The sequence below is a fragment of the Parus major genome, chromosome 3, assembly GCF_001522545.3.
Source record: "Parus major isolate Abel chromosome 3, Parus_major1.1, whole genome shotgun sequence".
Classification (NCBI taxonomy): Eukaryota; Metazoa; Chordata; class Aves; order Passeriformes; family Paridae; genus Parus; species Parus major.
Window position 1 is genome coordinate 21,793,770 of NC_031770.1, and position 22,936 is coordinate 21,816,705.

Genomic DNA, 22,936 nt, shown 5'->3' on the forward strand with positions numbered 1-22,936 from the left:
CTTTTGACCACAAAAATGCTATTTTTGCAAACCTACATCAGGGTTGCATTTTTTTCTCACTGAAACTCTGTATCTATTTTCTAGAAAATTCCCCTATTACTTCTGCTTTAATTCATCAGTGGTCTGCATGACTGCTCTCAAATTTTGATTCTCAGAGCCTGTTATGTCTCTTCATCCTTTTTAATGATGCGATAAACTTCTAACAGAAAGCTAGACAGAAGTAATCAGGGTTTTTGAAATTAGTTTTACTCAACAATACAAATAATGTTTTCTTTCTGTTTTTAAGTAGAGAAAGAGAGGGCAATTACAGATCAATGTGATCAACAAAATTCGTTCCAATCTGGATTTTATTAAAGATTTCCAGGCTCCAAGATAAATACAAGATGATACTGAAAGCACCAAAATGGAAGCAAAATAGTCTCAGATTCTGAGTTTCAGCCCCTCCAAAACTGAATGAGGTATCACAGAAATCAGATTTCACATTCAGAAAGAGCAGTTCTCCATGGATTTAAGTATTTGTTTGTCACATACCACAATAATTGTAATCACCCTAATTTTACAGACTTTTGGGGACTGTAGACTGCCTGAGGTGTCAGCAGCCATTACCCTAAACTGTCTCATGTATACAGTAGCTACAATGTATCACCCTACAGTGTAGCATTACTATAACAGTCTGTTCCCTTCTCTCTTTCCAGAAGGATGGTAGCAATCTGTAAGGAAAAAAAACAAAACATAATCAAAAGCTGCACAGATGGTTGTGTAACAGCTGATAGGTAGCTGATAGGTAGCTGCAGTTGCTGGTGAGTATTCTGGAGGTGGCAGACAGCAAGGGCAATGAAGAATTACTGACAGCATTTAAAGGGACTCTGCCAGGCCATGAAATAATACCGATAAAAGAAATACTTATCAATTTTTCCAGCAATGAGACTACTTAAATGGGGAAGAATTTCTCCCAAGGACAGGGACATCCTTCCTCCCTCCCTTCCTCCCTTCCTCCCTCTGCTTTGCAGAAGCTTTCAGAAATTATTACCCTGGAAACATAAACGTCTTGCGTGTCTTGCAAAAACTTTTTGCTGTGCCCCACTCTGCATAAGCTGCAGTGACTTGTAGGAAAGAGGTTGGATTGTGACAATAACCACAGTTCCCATCAAGTCATCTTCTGATGGAGTGCCAGTCACGTATCACTTCAAACTGCAGAAGGTACCTACTGTGGAGTTTGTTTGGCACAGGAAGGAGATCTGTGGTGTCCTTTAGGAAAAGCCTTGGCAAGCACCATGAGACCAAAACCATCAGCAAGTGGTTGTTCATACCCCAGAGTGCTGCTGGCTCAAGGCACAGTCAGCCAGACCAGAACTGCTTTTCATGTTTTCCAGTCATCCTTAGCAGTGGGTTTGGAATGTGGTGTAACAATCACATATGAATCTGACATAATGTTCTCTCAAACATTAAGCCCTTAATGACAAGGACTGGTGTCAGTTTAGTTATGTTAGGAGCTTGTCCTCACTCAAAATTCAGTCATTCCTGATGCACTTAGCTTCTCTAGGCAGTCCTGCTCATTTTATGGGTGTCCTCATTTTGTTTGAGGGTCCACTCTGTGCACAGACAAATGAAGCATAGCCATAACCTGTAACTGAGTTCTGTTCCTACTGGGCATTTTCCCTAAGCACTCTGAGGTGCCTCTAATTTCTGATAGTGTAGTCCAGCCTTTCTAAGAAAGCCTGACAAAAGATAGCAACATAAAAATACAGAACTATCCTCTATTGCAGTGACTTTTTTACCCCCTATTGGCTGTCACAAGACTGAGGGCAAATAATCCAACTGACAGGTAATTCCCCCAGAAAATCCTGAGATCTTCCATACCGCAGTTTCTCCCTCTGGTCCCAGATATTTCCAGGTAGCTTTTGACATTTTCTGTTGCTGGATTTGCTGAGTGCCAGAATAACTCCCCTTTCAACATGACAGGAACAGCTTCAGTGACCTGGAAAATCACAATCTGTTTCTTCTCTTCCACTTGGAAGATTAGCCTTGAACTTCCTGTGCTGCCACCAGCAGCTGAGTCTCATGTTGTGATAGGCACCACGAGCCACAGTGCTGTGACCTTAGTGCTGAGCCTGCCTGCTGCCTGTGGCTACACAGGAACTGCAAAAGGTCCCCTGTCTCTGATCATAGGTGTCCTTAGCTCACTCACTGAAGTGCTCTGAGCCTGGTTTCCCAGTCACAGCTTCACACCTCTCCTCTGCAGTGAGGGTAATGAGTGTCTAGTCAGCACACCAGTGTGGGCTCCGAGGGGAAAAATCAGGCTCTTGCTACAGGATGGCATTCAGGATCATGGGTGAAATACAGAAAAGGCAAATACACTGTGAGTATTGGAGAGTCCTTCAGTAAAGGGCTGTGCTAGATTTAAGAGACAGCCTAAATTACTGCCACTAAAGGCAAACAAATATTTTTTTGCAGAAATAAATAAATAAATAAATAAATAAAATTATATATATATATATGTATATACTTTTGGTCTTGACATTTCATTCTCAAGGTAGTTCTATTTAAACAAAGTGTGAAGCAAAGGACAAGCTTTCATAAGCGTATTGGCTGTACCAGTCCTGCAATTGCTGTCTCTCTGCTTTCTCCTGTTAATCTGAATGTATTGTGTCTGTCTTTTCCATAATGAGTTACACTCAGAAGCTGGTGCTGCCTAGGCAAGAGGTCATATTGATGTCATTAAGTGCCTTCCTGAAAGCCTCCTACAGAAATAAAGTTTAAAAATTGTGAGAAAAAAGAACGGTGGCCACCTTGCTCTTTAAATACTTCTGTCTAACCACAGTGTTTGCTGATTGTTTCAAATCAGAACAGATGAAAATATTTAAACATACATGAGCATGAAAGCAAAATTTGCTAAAATGTATCTGTCAAATGTAAATGTTCTAGAGACATAGATGGGCCCTGCCTTACAGAAGGGATGTGATGAGGCAGTGAGTTCCTTAAAGAGTTATATGCAGCCAAGTTATTTCCCTTCTGTTATTTCCATTAATGACAGTGTCCCTACAAGCCCCACTGCCCACCTCTTACTTGCTCATAAAGTTTAAACCAGAAAGAAAAATGCTGCCATCTGTCTTAACTTTCTGATGAGATTTTACCCTGCTAATATAGATACAACTTTGGTTAAAGTTTATCTTTCAAAAAGAAACACTGTCCTGATCAGTAAGCATTAAAAAATCAGAGAACGTTACATTGGTTGTCTGCTCCTCAATTTACTTGCTCAGTTAAAAATCTGTACCTTTCCCTCTAATCTGTCTGATTTCATCTTCCAAAAATCAGTTTGTGTTGCACCTTTCTCCATTTGTCTAAAAAGCTTGTAAGTACCACGCATTTTCTCCACATGAAAGCACTTACTCACTGTAATCACCTTACTGCAATACCAGTAGAACTGATTTCAGTTTTGTTTGAGAATAAAATACCACAGATCGATAACACATGTAGTTCAGGAAACAGTGGAGCTAATGAAGTTCATATTCCTGAGGATTTGTATCTCATAGTTAAATTCACTAGTGCCTCAAGAGTACACAATAATCAAGGTCTTTCAGCAGTGAACCCACCCACCATCACCATCATCATCATTGTCATCCATTTGAACTCTGGTATAATAATATAGTTGAACACTTTGAGATGTTTCTTCCCTGTCTGCTAAGTTATTTTATTGGAATTTGTAGGACAGCAAGAGACATAGAGACTGAGATATATATAGGTGATATGATCAGTTAAGGTATATTTCCACAGGGAAACAAACAAACAAAAAAAAAATCAGTTTATGCAAAGAAAGCACCAGCTTTTAAACCTTTGCAGTAGAAAATATCACTCCAGATGCTTCCATTTGAACTGTCTTGTTTTCAAAACCATTTTTTTGTTATTGTCATTGGGAAACCCACATACTAAGATCCTCACTAAAGGTATGGGTATTACACTTGTACAGCAGCTCCAAAATTCAAATCTTCCTTGTTGAAAATCGGGAAGCCAGTTTCTTTTAATTTGAACTCAGGGACACCATGGAGTCCTGCACTATTATGCACTATATACCAGAATATTTGCTTTCTGAAAAAAAATTCTGTCTCCTCATCCTCTTCTACACATGGCCTTTATTTTCCTAATGTTCAGTTGCATCAGATATAACTGATATTCTTGGCTTAACAGTTTATTCATTCCTCAAAGCAAAGGATTGTTATGAGGTTTCTGTATGTTTTTACAAGGAGCTATAGGATATCATATACTTGCATTGTCAAGAGTACCAACAGTGACAGGTGTCTCTGTTAAAACACTACTACAACTATTTATGGATCTTACTACATGGAAAATACTGTCCCTAGCCCATCTATCTCACACTGGTCACCTTTAACATTGCAAAATCTGACCATGTATTATGGCCAGTGCACAATTAAATGAAGCACTGCTATTTGAGATGTCTGGTATGAAAACCCATTCCTTCAGTATCTGCTACCAAAAACCACATGGGTATTCTATTTGCAATAGATGAGCACCATTTTCTCTTCCCCTTTTGCTACTAAGTAAGAAAAATGTAGGACTGATGAGGACTAAACTCTGCCGTTGTCCAAACAGAATAGGAATAGGGGATCACACTGTGTCTCTGCTGGCATTGTTTTCTTTAAATACTAAAATATATGACCAGTTTTGGGGCTGAGAGATGGCAGTCATCCTGTGTGAAGAGAAATGTGTTTCATTTGATGCCTTCTTCTGGTGTGTGCAGGTAGAACATGTTGTAAGACATTTTATGTTCTGTTTCACAGCATCCTCCCTTGATAGCAGTGGATGTGGAACTTTGAAAGTTAGATTACAGATAGAACTACATGGAACAAGCCAAACCATGGTCTTCATAAGCAATAAGTGGTGGCCAGAAATTTTAATTTCTGCTGAAAAATCTTCATGCCTCATTACATATAGAAGGCAGACTTGACCATTATAGATCATCGGAGCATCTCCCTTAAAGACAGGAATTTCCAGTTGCTCTCCCAGTAGGACTAAGAGATGAAAGTATTAACATATTCTTATAATCCTTATTCTTGGTATTGGTGAGTGACTTCAAAATTTCTGAAACAACACTGTTAGATGACTTTACAATAAGAGGAGAGGTTCTTGCTGTCTTCCCGTCTGGCTCCTCCTGTGCAGCCTCTTTCACTGGGGTTATTGGGAACATTTCTCATCTTCAGCTACATCAGGACAGGAACAGTGTCTCGTTAAGTTTGGGCTGCTTTGTATTGAAGATTTTGGAAAATTGTGCCAAAAGAAGGTGGAACTCTCTTCCATTGTTATTTAATGGCCATACATAAATTACAGATTTGTGTTTCTGTAGTTTGCCTTACTTCAGAGACACTTTTTGCTATGTCTGACAGTGGTTGCTGTAGTTTAGATGGGAAAAAGGGTAATGGTATTGATGTGATTTGGGCTTGATGAGGTTTCTCAATAGATCAGGCTTTAAAATTTGTGCCTGAGGTTCTTCAGTAACTTAAAGAGGATATTTCAGAAATGGATGCTTTATCTTCTTGGATAGCATGAGTAAGTGAGAAGCCTCATTGCAGAAAGTGCTTTCCAGCTGAGGTTTCATTGCTCTGAGCATTAAAATCTGCACATAACTTTCCTCTGCCACCAGAGGTCATGCCCCTATTTTCCAGCATGCTGAAATCTTCCTCACTGTTCTTTTGGTGAACCTATGGCATCAGAGCATATACCCATTTCCTAAAAAGATACTTCCAACCTGGACTTAAACTGGCAGGGAGCTTCTGCCTGCTTCAGCAGGAATTTACCCAATTGTGCAAGCTGCTGGTAGACAGGACCTATTTTGTTTAGATGTAGCATTCACTCATGTAAGAAGATAGAATTCTCTTAGACACAACACCAGTAAACTCAATGCATGTTTTTAATAAACATGGTCTTAACTAAAGACCTTTACAATCAATTTTGCATTTTGCTTGCAGAGTGATCTCACTTCAGCAGTCAGTCCTAGCCTACACTACTCTCTGCTGTAGCACAATCAGACCCATTGCCATGGCATTTAATAAAGATGTCAAAAAAAAATAAATCATCAAGTTCAGATGCTTATCTGATACATATTGAAATTGATTAAGCACCTATGCTAGACAATCATAAGAACACAGCTGAATTTACTGTAGAAGGAAATGTGAAATTCAAATTGGTATCACAAAAGATGGGCAAAGACTGAGATGGAATAGAAACAAACTAACTTTGATTTAACTGCTGCTTCTCCAATGGTTATATTCTCCTAGGAATAACCTACTCAACACTACAGGCTTGATTTTGTAGAAAGGAAACACACACTCACATTACTTGCATATCAATCACACAACTCTAAGGTGTTTTTTAATCTTCCTAAATATTAAAAAAAAACCCCAAACAGTAAAATTTGTCTCCATAACTGCAGAGGTTTTACTACTTAACTTACAAAAAGAAATGTAATAAAGGTAAGTTCAGCAAACCTCTTTTAGGATCATGAAAATTAAACTTTGTGAATCTTTTTAGCTAGTAAAAATGAATAAACTGAAAAATAAAATTACATTTCCTCCTCATCTAGGAGGAAATATACATATACTGCATGCATCTAGATGTAATCACGTAATTCTAGGACTCTAACCAAGAATAATTAGAAATAATTATATCAATTTTCAACAAGTTATTTGAATATTTAATTGCACATATAGGAGAAATGAAACCTTCAGCAGAAGCAGACTGTAAATCCAATTTTTTTCCTTGGCTTTATCTGATAAGTGGGGATTTTTTGTTTTGTTTTTTCACTTATGGTTTTAGGAATTTTTACCACATACAGCACTGAAGTGTGATAAAGCTGAGATTGGTCTTCTGACCCAGAAAGTCTCCTAGTATGGTACAAACCACAAAGTCTTAGAAACCCAGAGACACTGCAATTAAACTGAAATTTAAAAAAAAAAAAAAAAAAAAGGTATGGAAAAAGGACATGAAAAAGGATAGAGAAATCTTGGTTAACTGTGAAGCCAGCATAAAAAGCAGCAAATATAGCTGCAAAAGAGAAAGTCTCCTTTATAGTCAGCTGTCACAGCTCTTCTGTGAAGGCTCCAAACTGACTGATGTACTGACGGGGCTCATTTGCCATAGTCTCCAACTTTGCTCCCTAAGATCCTATGCACCACTTTAAGTCTTCCTAGCCAGCTGTCATTGTCAAACAGTTCCCACAGAAAGCACAAAAAATCAAACAAAATATGTTTTGACAAAGAGACCAGCAAAATATAATCTGAACTATTGTGTCACCATGGTAGGAATGTCTCCTGAGTTCACAGACTGAAGGTGGCTCAGAGAAGGACAAGCTGCCCCATTCCTCTTGCGGGTGACCAGAAGCCTTGTATCAGCACTGCTAAAGCACTTCAGTTTCTCTTGCCAGCAGACACAAGGATGCACATTTAGTGTGCACACTTGGTGTCACTGCCACTGACTCGTGCAGAGGATATACTTCTTCCTCTATTCATAATGGAGGTGCCAAGGTCCCTTTGGGGAATTCACCTGAGAGAGCAGGGGATGTAACCGAGAGCTCTGACCAAATGTCCCTGTACTGACGGTGCTGAACTTGTGGCTTGTGAGCTTGGTGTGACTCACCCAAACAATCCTGACAGAATCACAGAATTGTTTGAGTTGGAAGGGGGCTTAAAGATCATTCAGTTCCAACCTCCCCTGACATGGGCAGGGACACCTTTCATTAGATCAGGTTGCTCAGAGCTCCATCCATCCTGGCCTTGAACACATCCAGGGATGGGGCATCCACAGCTTCTCTGGGCAGCCTGTGCCAGTGCCTCACCACTGCCACACTGAAGAATATCTTCCCAATAGCTGTTCCAAACTTGCCTTTTTTCAATTTAAAGCCACTTCCCCTTGTTCTGTCCCTATATTTTGTCAGTCCCTGAGTTTAGGAGAGAATCCCTTGTTCCATGGATCTCACAGTCCTCAACATAACTGAAAAAAAATAATTACTATATTCACATATATTAAAATGTCGTTATTTATACACTCAAACAAAAAATGTGTAAGAAATTCTTCTTCCCTCTCCCACCTTAAAAGTCACTGACTGCAAAACAGAATGTCAGACTTAAGAAACAAGCAGCCCAGATTCCCCTGTGACTTTGAGTCCACAGATACAAATCCTTGCCATCTGAAGTGGTCTCACAATCTGATTGTTACAACTGTAGCTTACCCTTTCCTGAGTGCAAGGCAAGGCAAGGTGACACAGATTCTTGCAGGGCTCCTCTGTCTCCTTTGTGGACACTGGCCTTTCACAGCACAATTTTCTGCACACTACTGAGGCACCTGACAAATTTTTGATTTAAAAACATTTTGATTTAGGAAACCCACAGAGTTTTTGTGGATTTTTATGCAGTGTAAGTGCTTCATTTACTATATACTTTCCTGAAAACATAGGTTGTCAACATAAAAATGCCAGAAAGCTTTCTTTCATTTTTGTTCCTCCTACTCTTGTAATTCTCTCTTTTATTTATAAAGCCTTCCACTGATGCATACAACAATTTATTTCAAAGCTTAATAAGAGAGACAGCAGAGTGGAAAATACTCTTTAACCAGAGGACTCTGAGAGGCAGAGTAACAGAAGGATGAATATCAGTCTTTGTTTACTGGAAGCAAATAAAACCCTGGTGACAGTCTCCCTGACACTGCTCTGCCACTTGTGGAAGCAAGGAGAATAGTCCTTAGCTAAGTACATAATTTTGTTAAAAATGTAAAAGGCAAAATACTGCACAGAGTGCATAAAATGTCAGTGATTTTCCCAAGCTGTCACAATTCCTAACATTTCCCTGGCTACAATTTATCTCAGAATTTTGGTGACAGGATAATCAGCACAACATTTCAAATCTTAAAAAAATATTTCACAATCTCAAGCCACTTCTTTCTTCCAATAATTTTTTATGTCAGTATTTTCAACTTTATCACCATGTGATTGAAAATGAAGGCCTCTTGCCCCAGGACACTTGTTAGAGCTCCCAGCAAAGGTAGGTGACTACATTTGCTATGTTCCCAGAGGCTCCCCACAGTACCACACTGCCTTAGGACCATCCTTTCCAAGAAAGATGCTGCAGTCAGGGAAAGCTGGAGCTGCACATCGTTTTGCAGGTGTGATGACCTGGGAGAGAACCTGGAAGAGATTCTGCCATCATTGCTCATGATGCAACTTTAATGTGAATTCTGTGCATTTTTCTCCCACAGGAGAAACAAGGTAGGGAGGAATCGTATTACTGGGATTATATCTACATGGGTTTGTAGACATTGGGAGTTAAAGAAATAGTGACTGAGCTGGTAATGAAAATATCTGGGACAATCATGGTGCACGGAAATCTGGTGATGGCTACACTTGAAAAACTTTCTCCCAATATATTTGAGGGGATTGTAAGTACAAATGAATTAATGGGAAAACATTTGAGACTGGCTGTTCCACAATAAGAAACTCCAATATTGTTGCTTTTTAAAAAATCAGGCAGCTCAAGTCAGCAAAATATTTACTTACTGTATCACTTAAAGCATTTTTTGAGGATTTTGAGAGCTCCTAGATATGAATTTTAATCTGGAAGGTTTCCCTTTCAAAAGAGGATAAATTGAGGCACAGATCCTAAACTTGTCCGCTTTCCTAGGAAGAACTTAGTAAGCCAACAGAAATCATGGATTATCATACTAGAACCCTTCCTTAGAGACAATTCCAATTCTTTAAATTTTGACTTATTAAGGATTTCAGTACACTCTGTAATTTCACTTTTGAAGTTTTATACACATTGAATAACCAGTCTTTAATCAGTTTAAATTAAGTTTAAATAGTGGCCTTAAAGATCAATTCAAGCACTTTCTGTTCTTAAGGTTAATGAATACTATTTTGAAAATTAGCATATATATGAAGACATATATAACATATAGGGCTGTTGGTTTCATTACAGGAAAGAGAGCTAAGTAATTGCATGCTTTCAAAATGTTCAGCTGTGCACTGTACTTAAATATTACTTTACAGAACATAAGGAATGGATAATAAAAAACCTGGAGTTAGTACAATTCATATGCTCCCCTCTGAATGTAAAAATGTGTCTTTTCTCGTCAGTCTCTTCCTCATTGATTCCTATCCTCTTAGCTTGTCAATTTTACAGTCCTTTGTGTAAAGACTTGACCTGCTGATGAATTTATTTCAGGTGGGTTTTGTTTTCCTCACCTGGATGGTTTGAAATGCAAAACATTCAAGGTACAGCTACTGCAACAAACTCCCTCAGTGGAGCTTGCCTTGCTGCACACATTGCTCTTGGAATCTCACTCACCTTTGAATTCAAACATCACAAAAGATGAAAAATAGCATGGTCACAAGTACTATAATTAATGCTGCTAAATTTTGCTCCTTTGCTGTCCTGTCCATGGCTGTGTTGTGCAGAATTTCTTCAATTAACATGTTGTTTCTCTCACAAAGCAATAGGGGGAAATTTTATCCTCTGGTATTTTTTAGAGTGTTTCTCTCTAATATCCTGGTATTTTATATGTTTTTATTGATCCTGTGTATGATTTTGTTGTTAAAGTCAGTAATATTATAATTAATAATACAGTAGTATTATATTATCATATTGTTAATATATATTATAGATTATTACACATTATATATAATACATTATATATTGCATATAATAATATATTATATATTATATGTAACAATATATTTTATACACCATATTTATCATTATATATTATATATATAATATAATATAACAATATTATTATATAATTATAAATATGTTATTGATAACTATTTGGTGGTTTTTGAGGGCCTGAAGTCAGCACATGTATTTTCAGGACTAGAAATCTGAGAGCTGCTCCTGAACTAGAGACCAGAATTTAAAACACAATACATGAAAAAAGAAGCCCCCATTTCAAACTTTATATGTATTTTTGGAATTATTCATGTCTGGGTTCACTTGTCCATATATAAAAGGAAAAAAATTCTTATAATTTTTATAAGTGTGAAAATCAGAAAGAAAGAAAATGGAGGGCCTGTTAAAAATTGTAATGACCACTTTTAGAAATGCATTTTTCTCAAAATTATCCAGCCCTTAATAAGTATAATAAAAAAATAAAATGACTCTGCTGCTGGCTTTTGAAGCATGAAATTTTGACATTTCTCTGATTCAAACCAACATTTCTAAAGAAACGTTTCAGACATCCCTAGACAAAATATAGTATTGAAATCCTAATATATTTCTTTTGAAATATAAATAGAAAGGCTCCCATTGATAGCAGTGGGAATGCACGATGACCTTTTGCTAATTTGAAAGTACAGAAGTTTGAAATGGAGATATTTGAAACCAGTAATGAAGCTTACAGCCTGAATAATACATACTGTACTGCCTGTCATTTTTATTGTGTAGTGCCATAATTTATTCACTATGCTAATGGTGCAGGTGAGGATTTTCTTTCAAGGTAATTGAAATCAGTAATAAACACAAACCCTTTAGATCACCCTGTTACTCATTAATTACAAAGCTGAAATGTCTTTACATTGTAGAATCCATTTGCTCATTTTTCCCTGTAATGGTAATACATTCTCCACAGATAGAAGTCTATAAAATTTTTATAATGGACAGCAGGAGTTTTTGTGCCTCCTGATGATAAAAGTAAAGGTTTCAATTTTTCTGAAGACTAATAGAAGAATATTTCATAAGTATTCAGCCATAGCATGACACCTACTCAAACCTATTTCAAAGCCGAAACAAAACTGGGAAATATTTGAGACCATGTGGAGATGCAAAATGAGGAGCTACTCTGTCCTGTTGCTAAATTTCTAGGTCAGGACATACTACTGTTCCTTTTCACACCTGATTCAGGAAAGGTGTCCCTGCCCATGGCAGGGGGTTGGAACAAGATGATTTTCAGGGTCCCTTCCACCCCAGGCCATGATGATTTTATATTATTATGTTATAATGCTTTGCTGAAGGAGGTCCTGTTTCAGTCACAGCTGCTACTACATGGATAGAGATTAAATTGAATGCAGAATTGCAGCTTGGCCTCATTCCTTATCATAAATAATGCTAGAAAATACACTATATTGTTCTTAAAATGTATATAATGACATTAGTATCTTGCGGTGTTACTCAGTGGCATTTCATGTAACCACAGTATTTGCTGGCTCAGCGTTTGGATGTGGACCCACAGTTTGCTGTTTCCAAATTTTATGTTTTAAGCCATTATATTTTTTTGTTTTCTGCATGATGTAGCATGGGTATTCCTATGTGGTGGGACAGGAGAGCTTCCATGACTTTGATAGTTTTTCATGAGTGATTTTTTAAATAACTATGAGAAATTTTTTGCACTGGTTTTAAAGGACGATTTTCACAGAACGTGGTGAGTTGGAAGAGACCCACAAGGATCATTGAGTCCAACTCCTGGCCCTGCACAGGACATCCCCAGGGTCACACCATGTGCATGACAGCACTGTCCAAATACTTCTTGAGCTCTGTCAGGCTGGTGCTGTGACCACCTCCCTAGGGAGCCTGTGTCAGTGCCCAGCCACCCTCTGGGTGCAGAACCTTCTAATATCCAACTAAATCCAACTTCTAATATCCAACTTCTAATATCCAAGCTTCAGGGCATTCCCTAGGGTCCTGTCACTGTCACCACAGAGAAGAGATCAGCGTCTACCCCTACTCTTCCCCTCACGAAGAAGCTGTACACTGCAATAAATCCAGACTAGATTTACATAATTTTAAACAGCTTAAGGTTATCTTAGCATTTCTGAATAGCAAAAAACTCTGCTAAGACGTTCCAGCTTTCTGGCATTCTATCCAATAGATGTAAGCATTTCAGGATAGGTGATGACTGTTATTTTTAATGGCAAAAACCCGCCCCTTCCTAGAAGCTCTGAATATGTGAGTTGATACTGATACCTGCAGGCCCGGTGATTTGTTTAATCAGGAAGAAGAGAAGACAAAGGGGAAAAGCCGGGGAAAAGCAAGGGAAACAGTAGGACACCCTGCGGAGGCGGTCTCCCTCAGCCCCGGGCGGGGCGGGGCGGGGGGCGGCCCCGTCCCGATCTCGCGATGGGCGCAGGCCCCGCCCCCGGCGGTAACGGCCGTACCCGCCGGGCCTCGCGGACGCTGTTTACGGCGGCGCAGCCAATGGGCGGGCGGGGCGCGCGGGCGGCGCGGCCAATGGGCGGGCGGGGCGGTGCGTTTGAACGGCGCGGCGCGAGCGTAGGGGCCTGCGCGGCCCGGCGGGGTCCCTGCGCTGCCCGCCATGCCCGGCCGCCCCGACGACTACGAGGTGCTGCTCACCATCGGCGCCGGCTCTTACGGGAAGTGCCGTAAGGTGCGCCGTAAGGCCGACGGCAAGGTGAGGAGAAGGAGGCGGCGGTGGGGGTAGCGCAGCTTTGCTGCTGCCGTGCGTCCCTGCCCGCTGGTGGCGGCTCTCCGCGACACGCGAGGGAGCGGCTGTGGCAGCCCTTCTTCCCCCTGCACGGCCCCGGCATCCTGGGGAGTGTCCCAGTCACTCCCCAGGATGTTTCTGCCTCCGCAGATCTTGGTATGGAAGGAGCTGGACTATGGCGCGATGACGGAGTCGGAGAAGCAGATGCTCGTGTCGGAGGTGAACTTGCTGAGGGAGCTGCGGCACCCGAACATCGTGCGCTACTACGATCGCATCATTGACAGGAGCAGCACCACCCTGTACATCGTCATGGAGTACTGCGATGGGGGAGACCTGGCCGGCTTGATCGCCAAGTGCGCGAAAGAAAGGCATGTGAAATGTGCTGGTGGCGCATTCCAAATGTCCTGTACAGTCCAGAGGGAAGGGAAAATTACTTTGTAACTTCTGAACAGTTTCCGGTTTAACTCCTTGGACCCAACAACCCTTCTCAAATGTGAGAGGTTTTGTACAAGGTTACAACAGTGATGGGAACTGTGCTAGTGAAGGCATCACCGGATTGGATGTTGGTGCTGAAGTAGTAAAAAACCCAGAGCTCTCCTGTGAGGCAGAAGCTTTTGAGGGGTTTCTGGCTACGAATAGGGGTTGAGAACATAAACCAGGAGGTCACAGCTCTTTTTGACAGGCAGCTTGTTCTGTGGGTTCTGGCCTTCCCCATGAGTAAGACTCCTGAGACCCTGGAACACAATGTGAAAAACTATTTTATCTGCCTATATATAAAGTTTGGAGAGACATCAAGTTGATAAGGCTTCACCTTGGTCTAATCTTAGACTTAGTATCCTACTTAAGTATAATGTTAGTTTTCACATTCTTAGATCAAACAGATACATGACAACACCTCTTTTACTTTGTGGGGGTAGTCTAAAACAGTTCTGCAGCTGCTTGCCAGCATCAATGTTTTCATTTAAGGAAGTTTGTATTAAAAAAATCAGCTGTGTTTTGTGTTTTAGCAATGGCTAGTTGCTCATGATTAATAGGTGGCAGTGTGTTGTTATCTTAAGTGATCAGAGGGGCACATCTCATTACAAAAACATCAAATTGATATTTGTGTTGTAAGTAGTGAAAATGCTATGTGTTTGTTAGATGGTTTGGGGAGAAAAGAAATACTGCAGGGATTCTGAAATTAAAGCTTCAGTGTCTTCTAACATATTTGTTGTGACTTTTTTTTAAAAAAAATCAATTTAAAAAGTAGAATACATAGATGCTTGTTGCTGGTAGTGGTTATTTCAGTGGTGTTTTATGATAGTAGTATTAAAAAGTTATGGAACTAAAACTGGCAGAGACTAATCAAACTGATGTGTGCTCAGAAAATCCATTAAATGATGTGTTCATTTTTCAGGCATTTTTTGGATGAAAACTTTGTTCTCAGAGTGTTGACTCAATTAACATTGGCCTTGAAGGAGTGTCACAGACGGAGCGATGGTGGAGTTACTGTGCACCGTGACCTGAAACCAGCAAACGTCTTTCTAGATGGCAAACAGAATGTGAAACTTGGAGATTTTGGACTGGCTAGGATATTACACCATGACACCAAATTTGCCACAACGTTTGTTGGCACTCCATACTACATGTCTCCTGTAAGACCTCCTTCTTATGATACGTTATCTTCCCCTTCGCCCCTCCAAGGTGTGCTGTGTTGCTCTCAGAGTCCATGGATATTGGGGAGGTTTTAATGAAGCCTTATTTGCCTTAAACACAGGTGACTTTTTTCATAGAGTACATATGTTCTGGAGACAAGGTTATTTTGCAGTTATTTTCATCTCCTTTCTTCCCCACACAATCAATTTCCTTTTAATTACAGTTGCTCTTCACTGTATAAGTTTTGTTCTGGGGACATTAGAGTTGTTGGAGAATATTGTTTATTGTTTTCGATATTGTACATTGAAAAGGAGCAGGGAAGTTAGAGAGCTTTTATGCTTCATACTGTTAAGGTAAGGAGCTTATTAAATTACCTCCTAATGATAGGATTTTAATTTGTAGTGGAAATGAGCAGGAATGACTTATTCCCTGATACAGGGCACTTCTTGTCAGTCAACATAAAACTTTCCCACACAGAGTTGCATCAATTAAAGATGGGTGGAACACTTCAATCTTCTACAGTGTAGTACTGCCACAAATAGTTAAAATCCTTCTAGTAAGAGTAGATATTGATATTAATTAAGATGGAATATTAGAACATCAGAAGTTGTTCCAGTATATAATGGTTTATTTCAGGTTTAAATAGTAGCTGATTATCCTGCAATAGTGAAACCATGTCTTTGTTAATAAACCTAAGATTGTTCTATTTCTTTAGGAACAAATGAACTACATGTCATACAATGAAAAATCTGACATCTGGTCGCTGGGATGTCTCGTGTATGAATTATGTGCTCTTTCGTAAGTATGGTGGTATGATAACAAACGTGGAAACATATAACTGCTAATGTAGGTGTGATTATATTTTTTGTAGATGAAAGCTTAAAGGTTTCAGAGACTAGTCCTAGATTTTTATTTCTCTATTTGTCTTGACATTGGGTAGTCAAAACAAACCTTGACTGCAGGGCTTCTTCGTAGTCTGATACTTTTTTTTTTTTCTGAAAATAAGCCTTGTAAAACTAGTGAAAGAATCCAAGAAAAAATTTCTTCTTCAGGCCTCCATTTACGGCTTACAACCAAAAGGAGCTGGCAGAAAAGATAAAGGAAGGGAGGTTCAGGCGAATACCATATCGTTACTCAGATGAGCTGAATGACCTTCTCAAGGAGATGCTGAATGTAAAGGTAAGAACCAATTACTAATTTTCCAGCTGTAATTTGAGCTAGTACTGAAATACTAGTTTTCCTTCTCAATTATGAAACAAACCAATCTGAAGCAGTGGTTGTTATCACCTTGTCACTGGCAGTGTCACTTGTAGAGGAAGGAGTTATGCTTGGAGTCCATCAAAGGCAGCAGCTCAGGTGTCATGCCAGGGTCACACGATGCCAAAAGGCTGCCTCAGTATTAGCTTACATGGGATTTCCTGACTGCATGCTTATTGAGGTCTTAGAATTTCAGCATTAAGATGGTTCCAGCGTGTTTGGAAGCTGAAAGGGGCTATTTTGTCTTCATTTTGGGGTTTGCTTTATATGGCTAATGTATAGCTTGTTCCCCCCCATGGCTGCTGTGGGGGTGCTGAGAAGAACATGGCATGGGACAACAGAGCTGCAGTAAGCACCCAAGCTTCCAGCAGGTATGGATTGTTCAGCAGAGTATTAGCTGAGGAATCTGCTGACAGCTGCCTCTCCAGGCTCACCCACCCCCTTCTGATCCTGCAAGAAGAGGGTCCCTGTGCTGGGAGACAGACTTGCAGCTCTGGATTTGGAGGCTGGTAATGGCCTCCTCCCTTAGCTTTTATCATCTGGTTGTGCTACTGCTTCCTAACTCCAGTTTTCTCCAATCTCTCCTTTGCTTTGTAGCACCTCAGCTGGTCTTGCTTGGGAACCTCTGGCCTTAATGTTTCTTTTTACAGATGGAACATGTTGGTAATGTGTTTCCTTTAGGATTACTGCCGACCTTCTGTTGAAGATATTCTGCAGCGCCCCTTGATAGAAAATGTGGTGACAGAAGAACTAAAACAGAATTTTGATAGAAGAGGCTTGAGACCACGGGAGCCAGAAAGGCAGCAGTACTCAGATGTTGCAGTGAACGAGCTGAAACGGAAGGAGCAACAATTACAGGAGCGAGAGCAAGCCATTAAAGAGAGAGAACAACGTCTGGAGCGTATGCTATTCCATTTTGGGAAGGGGGTGGCAGTGGGATTCTGATTCAGTGGGAGGAGGAAAAAGTAGAAAGTTTTCACAACCCTCATTTTAATGCACTAGGATACTGTAGTCCTGCATTTACCACTAGAATTGTCTAATGACCAAACCAAGAATGCTCAGGGCTTACTCTGCTATACTAGCTTCTGTTTTAAGTTACTAAGATAGAATTGGCAGTTTGTATATGGAAGTCTGGTTTGTGGAAGATTATTGAACATGAGTGGCAGTTAGGGAAGTATGCAGAAACATAGGGTCTGCACTGTGCAGTGTAGGTTGCTTTTCACCTACTGTGCAAGTAAAAATTGCCTATACTAACATGTAACCTATGGTGAGTCTGATGCTGGAGGAAAAAAAAATCTGAGTAAACTGTCAACTGCTTTTATAAAAGCTGTACCCCCACAGGTAGCTTACTTGTGTCTGTAGATGGCTGGTCCTCAGGTGCTGGCATTTCCTGCCTACATAAAATATCTCTCTGCATATGCAGTAGTCTCTCTGCAATACAGTTTTTAGCCATGTGTATGAACCTGAATAACAGCTGCTACTGTTGTGAGCAGTGTTTAATCATAGCTGAATTATAATATCTGGTATATAAATATTTAAATCTGTTGTCATGTGTGCCACGAGTTAATGTGCATAATAGAAAGTTGCTATCTATCTGTTATGTTGCAGATGTGTCAGAGTTTGGGGCAGAAGTGTGCCTGGCATTTCAGAGTACTTGTCAGTGCTTGATTAGTGCATTGATGAAGATGTATCTACACAGCAGTTACCTTTGTTTAGAGCCATAGAATCAGAAGTGTGGGTGCATCTGACTGGCTATTACTGCTGTCTTTCCCTGTAACAGAAGCCTACCATGCACAGTCACTCTACCATTTACATGTTCACACTGCATACTACCGTATTTCTACTTCCAGAGAGAGAACGGGAGCTCTGTGTTCGGGAGAGACTGGCAGAGGACAAACTTTCTAGGTATCTTACTAACCTATAGTAGTCTGTATTAGAAACTCTACAGTCTTACAACAAAAAGCTTAAACTTCTCTTCCCCAACCAGAGCTGAAAACCTGCTGAAGAGGTACAATCTCCACAAGGAGCAGCGGGAGGTAACGTGTGCGGAAGGTCCAGGTATGCAAATACGCAAGAAAGCACTTGCAAAGGTCCATGTAGGCTGGTGTGAACTGAAGAAAGTCCCTGGTGCTCAGCATGCTCGGCACAGTCCCCTTGGGGCACGGCAAAGCCCAGTTATGCCTGCACGGTTGAGAAAAGACTTTTGATTTTCCGCTTTGCAAAAGGACTTAATGAGTGATGCTCAGCCAAAAGTCTGTGTTAGCACTGTTTGCACTGCAGTCTTGTGCTGTCTGGGAGGTTAGGTTGTTGTGGTGAGCTAAGGGAAGTGCCTCCTTGTAACCCAAACCTTTCTCAGAGCTGCACTTATTTTATGTATGGATGTCTTTTTACAGATCTTTAATTTAATTAATTCTAATAAAATTGCATGTTTCTAATAAATTCAGCTTTCATTAAACCCCCAAAAGCTTTAACGTGGGAAATATTATTTGTTGCAAGGAACCCAGCTGTGAGTGGTGGGTGCATCATATAAACTATGAAGAATACACATTGCTATTATAAAGAAACTCATATTTGGAAATGTACTAAAATACTTCCTGACTGCCTCTAGTACAGGCTGTTTTACTGTAGTATTTTATACTCACTTTGCCCTTGGTTGTTCAGCCTTTGCTATCATAAGGGTATCATCTGTTAATTACTTCCATATTTTATTACTAAAAATAATATTCAAGTATCTAAATGCCTTTTAAAAAAGTGGTAGGAATAGTGAAGGGATGGGTCAGAAGTCATGCTCTGGAACAAAGCCATGTGAACACTCTTTAACATGCAGTAACACTCTTCATTTAGTTTTGGTCTGATAAAGCAGGATAAGCATGTCCCTGCCTCCCAACCAAATAAAACTGAAGTAGCTTTTTTTTTTTTTTCAAGAACTGCCTATCAGAGCAGGAAAGGACACAAGTAAAATGTCCCTAGAAAGTAAGTGCTCCTTGAGCAGTTTATAACATTTCTGTCAACATTGAGAATTCCACCCGTCTCTCAGCATCTTGTCTGACATCAACACATTAAAGAATTTGAGAACAAACTTGCTTTTGGCTTTCTGATGTTGCATCTAAAATTGGATGACTGAAGGCAAATGAGCTTTAGCTCTGACTTCTGTTCTCTTCTGCATTTCCCATCCATTTGCATGATATTTTGACCCTACCATATTAGTTTTTGAAGATAGGCAAAACCATTTTGGATGGTTAATACCTCAAGCTAGATAATGCAAAGTGAACATAGGGCAAGGTTTGTAAAAACTATCTGTAGAGCATGTGACTTGCTGCTCTTCCATTTCATTCTATGGTTCTCTTGTAACACTGTCTAAAATTATGCCTATTCTCATACAAATGGAATGTTTCTCCAATAGTGGTACCAAGATTGCTTGCTTGCATTTTCAGTTGCTCAAATATTACTGGACTGCATCTCACACATCTCTTAGATCCCTGACTTCTAGGAGAAGTCTATTGAGTGGTTCTCTTTTACAGTAAAATGTAATACAAAAAATCCTGGTTTTTAAGACATTGTCCTAGACACGACCCTGTTTTTGCAGGGATTTTTCTTAGTGAACCATTTAATGTTAAAACAGATCTGATTTACAGTAATGAAGCTAAACAATGCTGAAATATTTGCTGGCTTTTTTAATTCCTCCTTGCTTTTTAAATTCCTTCTTGCTCTTTTATGCTTACTGCATTCTTGCTATAGCCTAATAAATTGACAATTAAGGCTTCAGTGTTAAGATTAGAATAGTTAGACCTTTGATTAAATAAAAATCACACCTTAAGTTGGGCCTTGTGAAGTTGGCTCTTATGTGAGGCAACTCAGGTGTTACAAAAGCTTTGGATGGCAGTTGTTCTACTCTTGAGTCAGTAACTGCCTTTTGATAGTGGCACGCTGTAGGACACACTACGAAAATTCCTGTTCTAGAGGCTGCAGTGAAAGTAGCTTATTAATTTTTAATACATCTAAACTCATTACCCATCAAGTCAGAGCCTAATTTTGTACCCCAGTGACTTATTATAAGGATAGAGTTGGAACAATGTGGGTAAAATACAAAGACCACTGGAAAGGATGCAAAGGCAAGGTTTTTCAAAAAAATTAAGCTGAGAAGCTGAAAATTCATTCTGCATTTTCTTTTGAAATTGGCTTATGTTACTTTTTTTTTAATTCCTGTCCTTAAGAAGAAATATCATGTCTTTTCTTCTGAATCAACTAATCTTTCCTTAGGGATTGGGAGGTGCACCCTAAAAGCTACTCTGACATATGTCCTTTAGCCACCATAATTTAAAAGGCTTGTTTTCAAATTTTTTTCCCCTCAAAAAATAGAAAAGAATTGTTGCTAATACTTGAGATGCATTTAATTAGATCACTTAGAGCCATAGGTAGATGACAAAATGGGCACCAGGGTTAAAGGCAATAAATGCTGGAAGATGCACTAATGCAGTACTTTTTGATTTCTTAAGATAACGCACTCCTGCTTCCCCTTTCTACAACCAAGAAGAACTCACTCCTTGATGGAAGTGAAGAGAAAGCTGTGTCTCCTCATAATATGGAAAACTATTTCCTTTCCAAAGGGAAAAACTCTGATCTCAAAAGTCGTCTATATGCTGCAAATCTACGAGCTCAAGCACTGGCTGAACTGGAAAAAAACTATCAACTAAAGAGCAGACAAATCTTGGGCATGCGTTGAAACTGTAACAGATATATTTATCTTTGAAAAGAAGATTAAATGTATAGGCAGATACTTGTGCCTCCCTCTCTTAAGCTAGAACCTAATGAAGAATTATTTTTACAGTTGTACAAACTCTTAGTTTATGATAGGTAGTTTATGATAAATGCATAAGATGCTCTATGATGAAAATAGGTACTTTTGATACCAAATAAAACAAACTGAATTAATTGTATTCGTAAAGAAAAATATTTTGGTCCTCCTGTTTACCATACATTTCTGAAAATATAAAGAATGAATTTATATAAATTATTTGTTTAAAATCTGATGTGGAAAACTTTTCAGGTGGAAAATGTACAGAGATTCATAGTCTATAGGTTAAAATGATGCTGTATGTAATGCACAGTTGTTGATAAAGGAAGCGATATTCTGTATATGTGGGAAAACAGTGCCTTCTTTTCTGCAATTGTAAATATTTTATAGCAAAAAAGCACAAAGATTTTATGCATCTCTTCCTACTAAGTAAGTGACTTATCAAAGCAGGTTACTTTTAATGTTATGTTTTGACTAATGAGTGGGATGGGTCAAAATAATGTAATTTCTGGGTTTATATTCCTTTCCTGCCTGAGCAGCTGAATGCTTTGTCCATCCTCCTACAGGACCTGCATCAGGGTATGGCATTTGAAATAACAACTTCTTTGCCTTGCCTTGAAACTGTATTATAAACTGATCCCCTGAGACTGCTGTCTAGGATGGGACACTATACAGCATATTAGCATCTGTGTTTTGGGGTGGGGCAGTTGTCCTTTAAATAGTAAAACCTTATTTTCTTGAAGCTTAGGAGGTATCTCCATCTTACCCTTTACAATTCCCTGCTGGTGTAGGAGTTGCTCACTTAAGGTGGTGTAAGTTTCATAAACTTAGACTCAATGAATTTTAAAATATCCTTTGAAACTGGCATATGTTTTATATGAAGATTTTTTTTTTCTTTCTGGATTGAAATGTCATAAAACATACATTCTTGGAAAACAGCTTGTTTTCAAAACATCTCTTTGCTTATTGGGCTATGAATGTTATCTGAGGAGGTATTCTAGATGGTTTTTAGTTCATAAAAGAATCTTCATTGAAACATCAATTTAATTTGACATAGTAGATATCTTAAGGGTCTCTTCCAAGCTCAGTCATTCTGATTTGCAGGAAAGAAGTACTTGTGTAACCCAACAACAATATGCTCTAGCAGATTCTTAACAACCAGCAGAACTTAACATTTGCTTGCAGAGTGGTTGCTGTTTTCACCACAACCTTTGCTTAAAAGAATTAGACATCACTGTTTTGTTTGCTGATCTAAAACTAACAACGTTTTGGTGGTCATTCCCCAGCACTAGGTGTGGTGGGAATGTGCCATGTGGATCAGTGCAGCTTTCCTCTGCATTCCATCATATTTCTGAAGCTTCTCACACGTATGTGAAGGGTAAATCCCTGCTTTGTCACCATGTTTGCTCACTCAGGTTTTTCTGTTCTGTGCCTCAATCACCGCATTGCACTGCTATGCAGTTCTGGCCTTCATGGATCTTTATGGCTTAACCCATAAAACATTAAAGGGTGAGATGCACAGTGGTGTTAGTACAATCGGAAAAAATACAAAGGATTCAAGAATGTTTTGTCTGTAAAACTCAGGTGTCAGTGAAAGGAGGAAAACAAGTAGCCAAGAAAATAATACTGATTCATGAAATTCTATATTCATAGCGTCACAAAATGGTTTGGGTTGGAAGGGACTTTAGAGTTCATCTGCTTCCAACCTCACTGCCATGAACAGGGACACTTCTCTAGATCAGGTGCCTCAGAGCTCACAGCCTGGCCTTGAACACTGCCAGGGACCACCCAGGAAACATCCATAAATTCTCT

General features: G+C 39.4%; 1 protein-coding gene and 1 long non-coding RNA gene across 4 annotated transcripts; one reads left to right on the forward strand and one right to left on the reverse strand.

Moving 5' to 3' along the window:
- Positions 1 to 329: 329 nt before the first annotated feature.
- On the reverse strand, positions 330 to 13,099 carry LOC107201896. Its single transcript, XR_001520466.1, has 3 exons — positions 12,960 to 13,099; positions 8,240 to 8,352; positions 330 to 710 (listed from the first exon to the last, which is right to left on the reverse strand). It is a non-coding gene; the product is annotated as an uncharacterized LOC107201896 (long non-coding RNA).
- Positions 13,100 to 13,238: 139 nt separating this feature from the next.
- Positions 13,239 to 21,973, forward strand: NEK2 (NIMA related kinase 2). 3 transcript variants are annotated; one of them, XM_015623415.2, is made up of 10 exons: positions 13,239 to 13,404; positions 13,588 to 13,805; positions 14,834 to 15,071; positions 15,788 to 15,870; positions 16,125 to 16,251; positions 17,011 to 17,230; positions 18,180 to 18,234; positions 18,317 to 18,387; positions 19,255 to 19,302; positions 20,826 to 21,973. In XM_015623415.2, exons 1-10 carry the CDS (start codon positions 13,309 to 13,311, stop codon positions 21,050 to 21,052), a joined length of 1,383 nt encoding a protein of 460 aa, XP_015478901.1. In that variant the 5' UTR covers positions 13,239 to 13,308; the 3' UTR covers positions 21,053 to 21,973. The 3 variants fall into 3 exon arrangements, with proteins under 3 accessions (XP_015478901.1, XP_015478902.1, XP_015478903.1); XM_015623416.2 differs by having other exon boundaries at positions 17,011 to 17,221; XM_015623417.3 differs by lacking the exon at positions 19,255 to 19,302 and having other exon boundaries at positions 13,240 to 13,404.
- Positions 21,974 to 22,936: the final 963 nt, after the last annotated feature.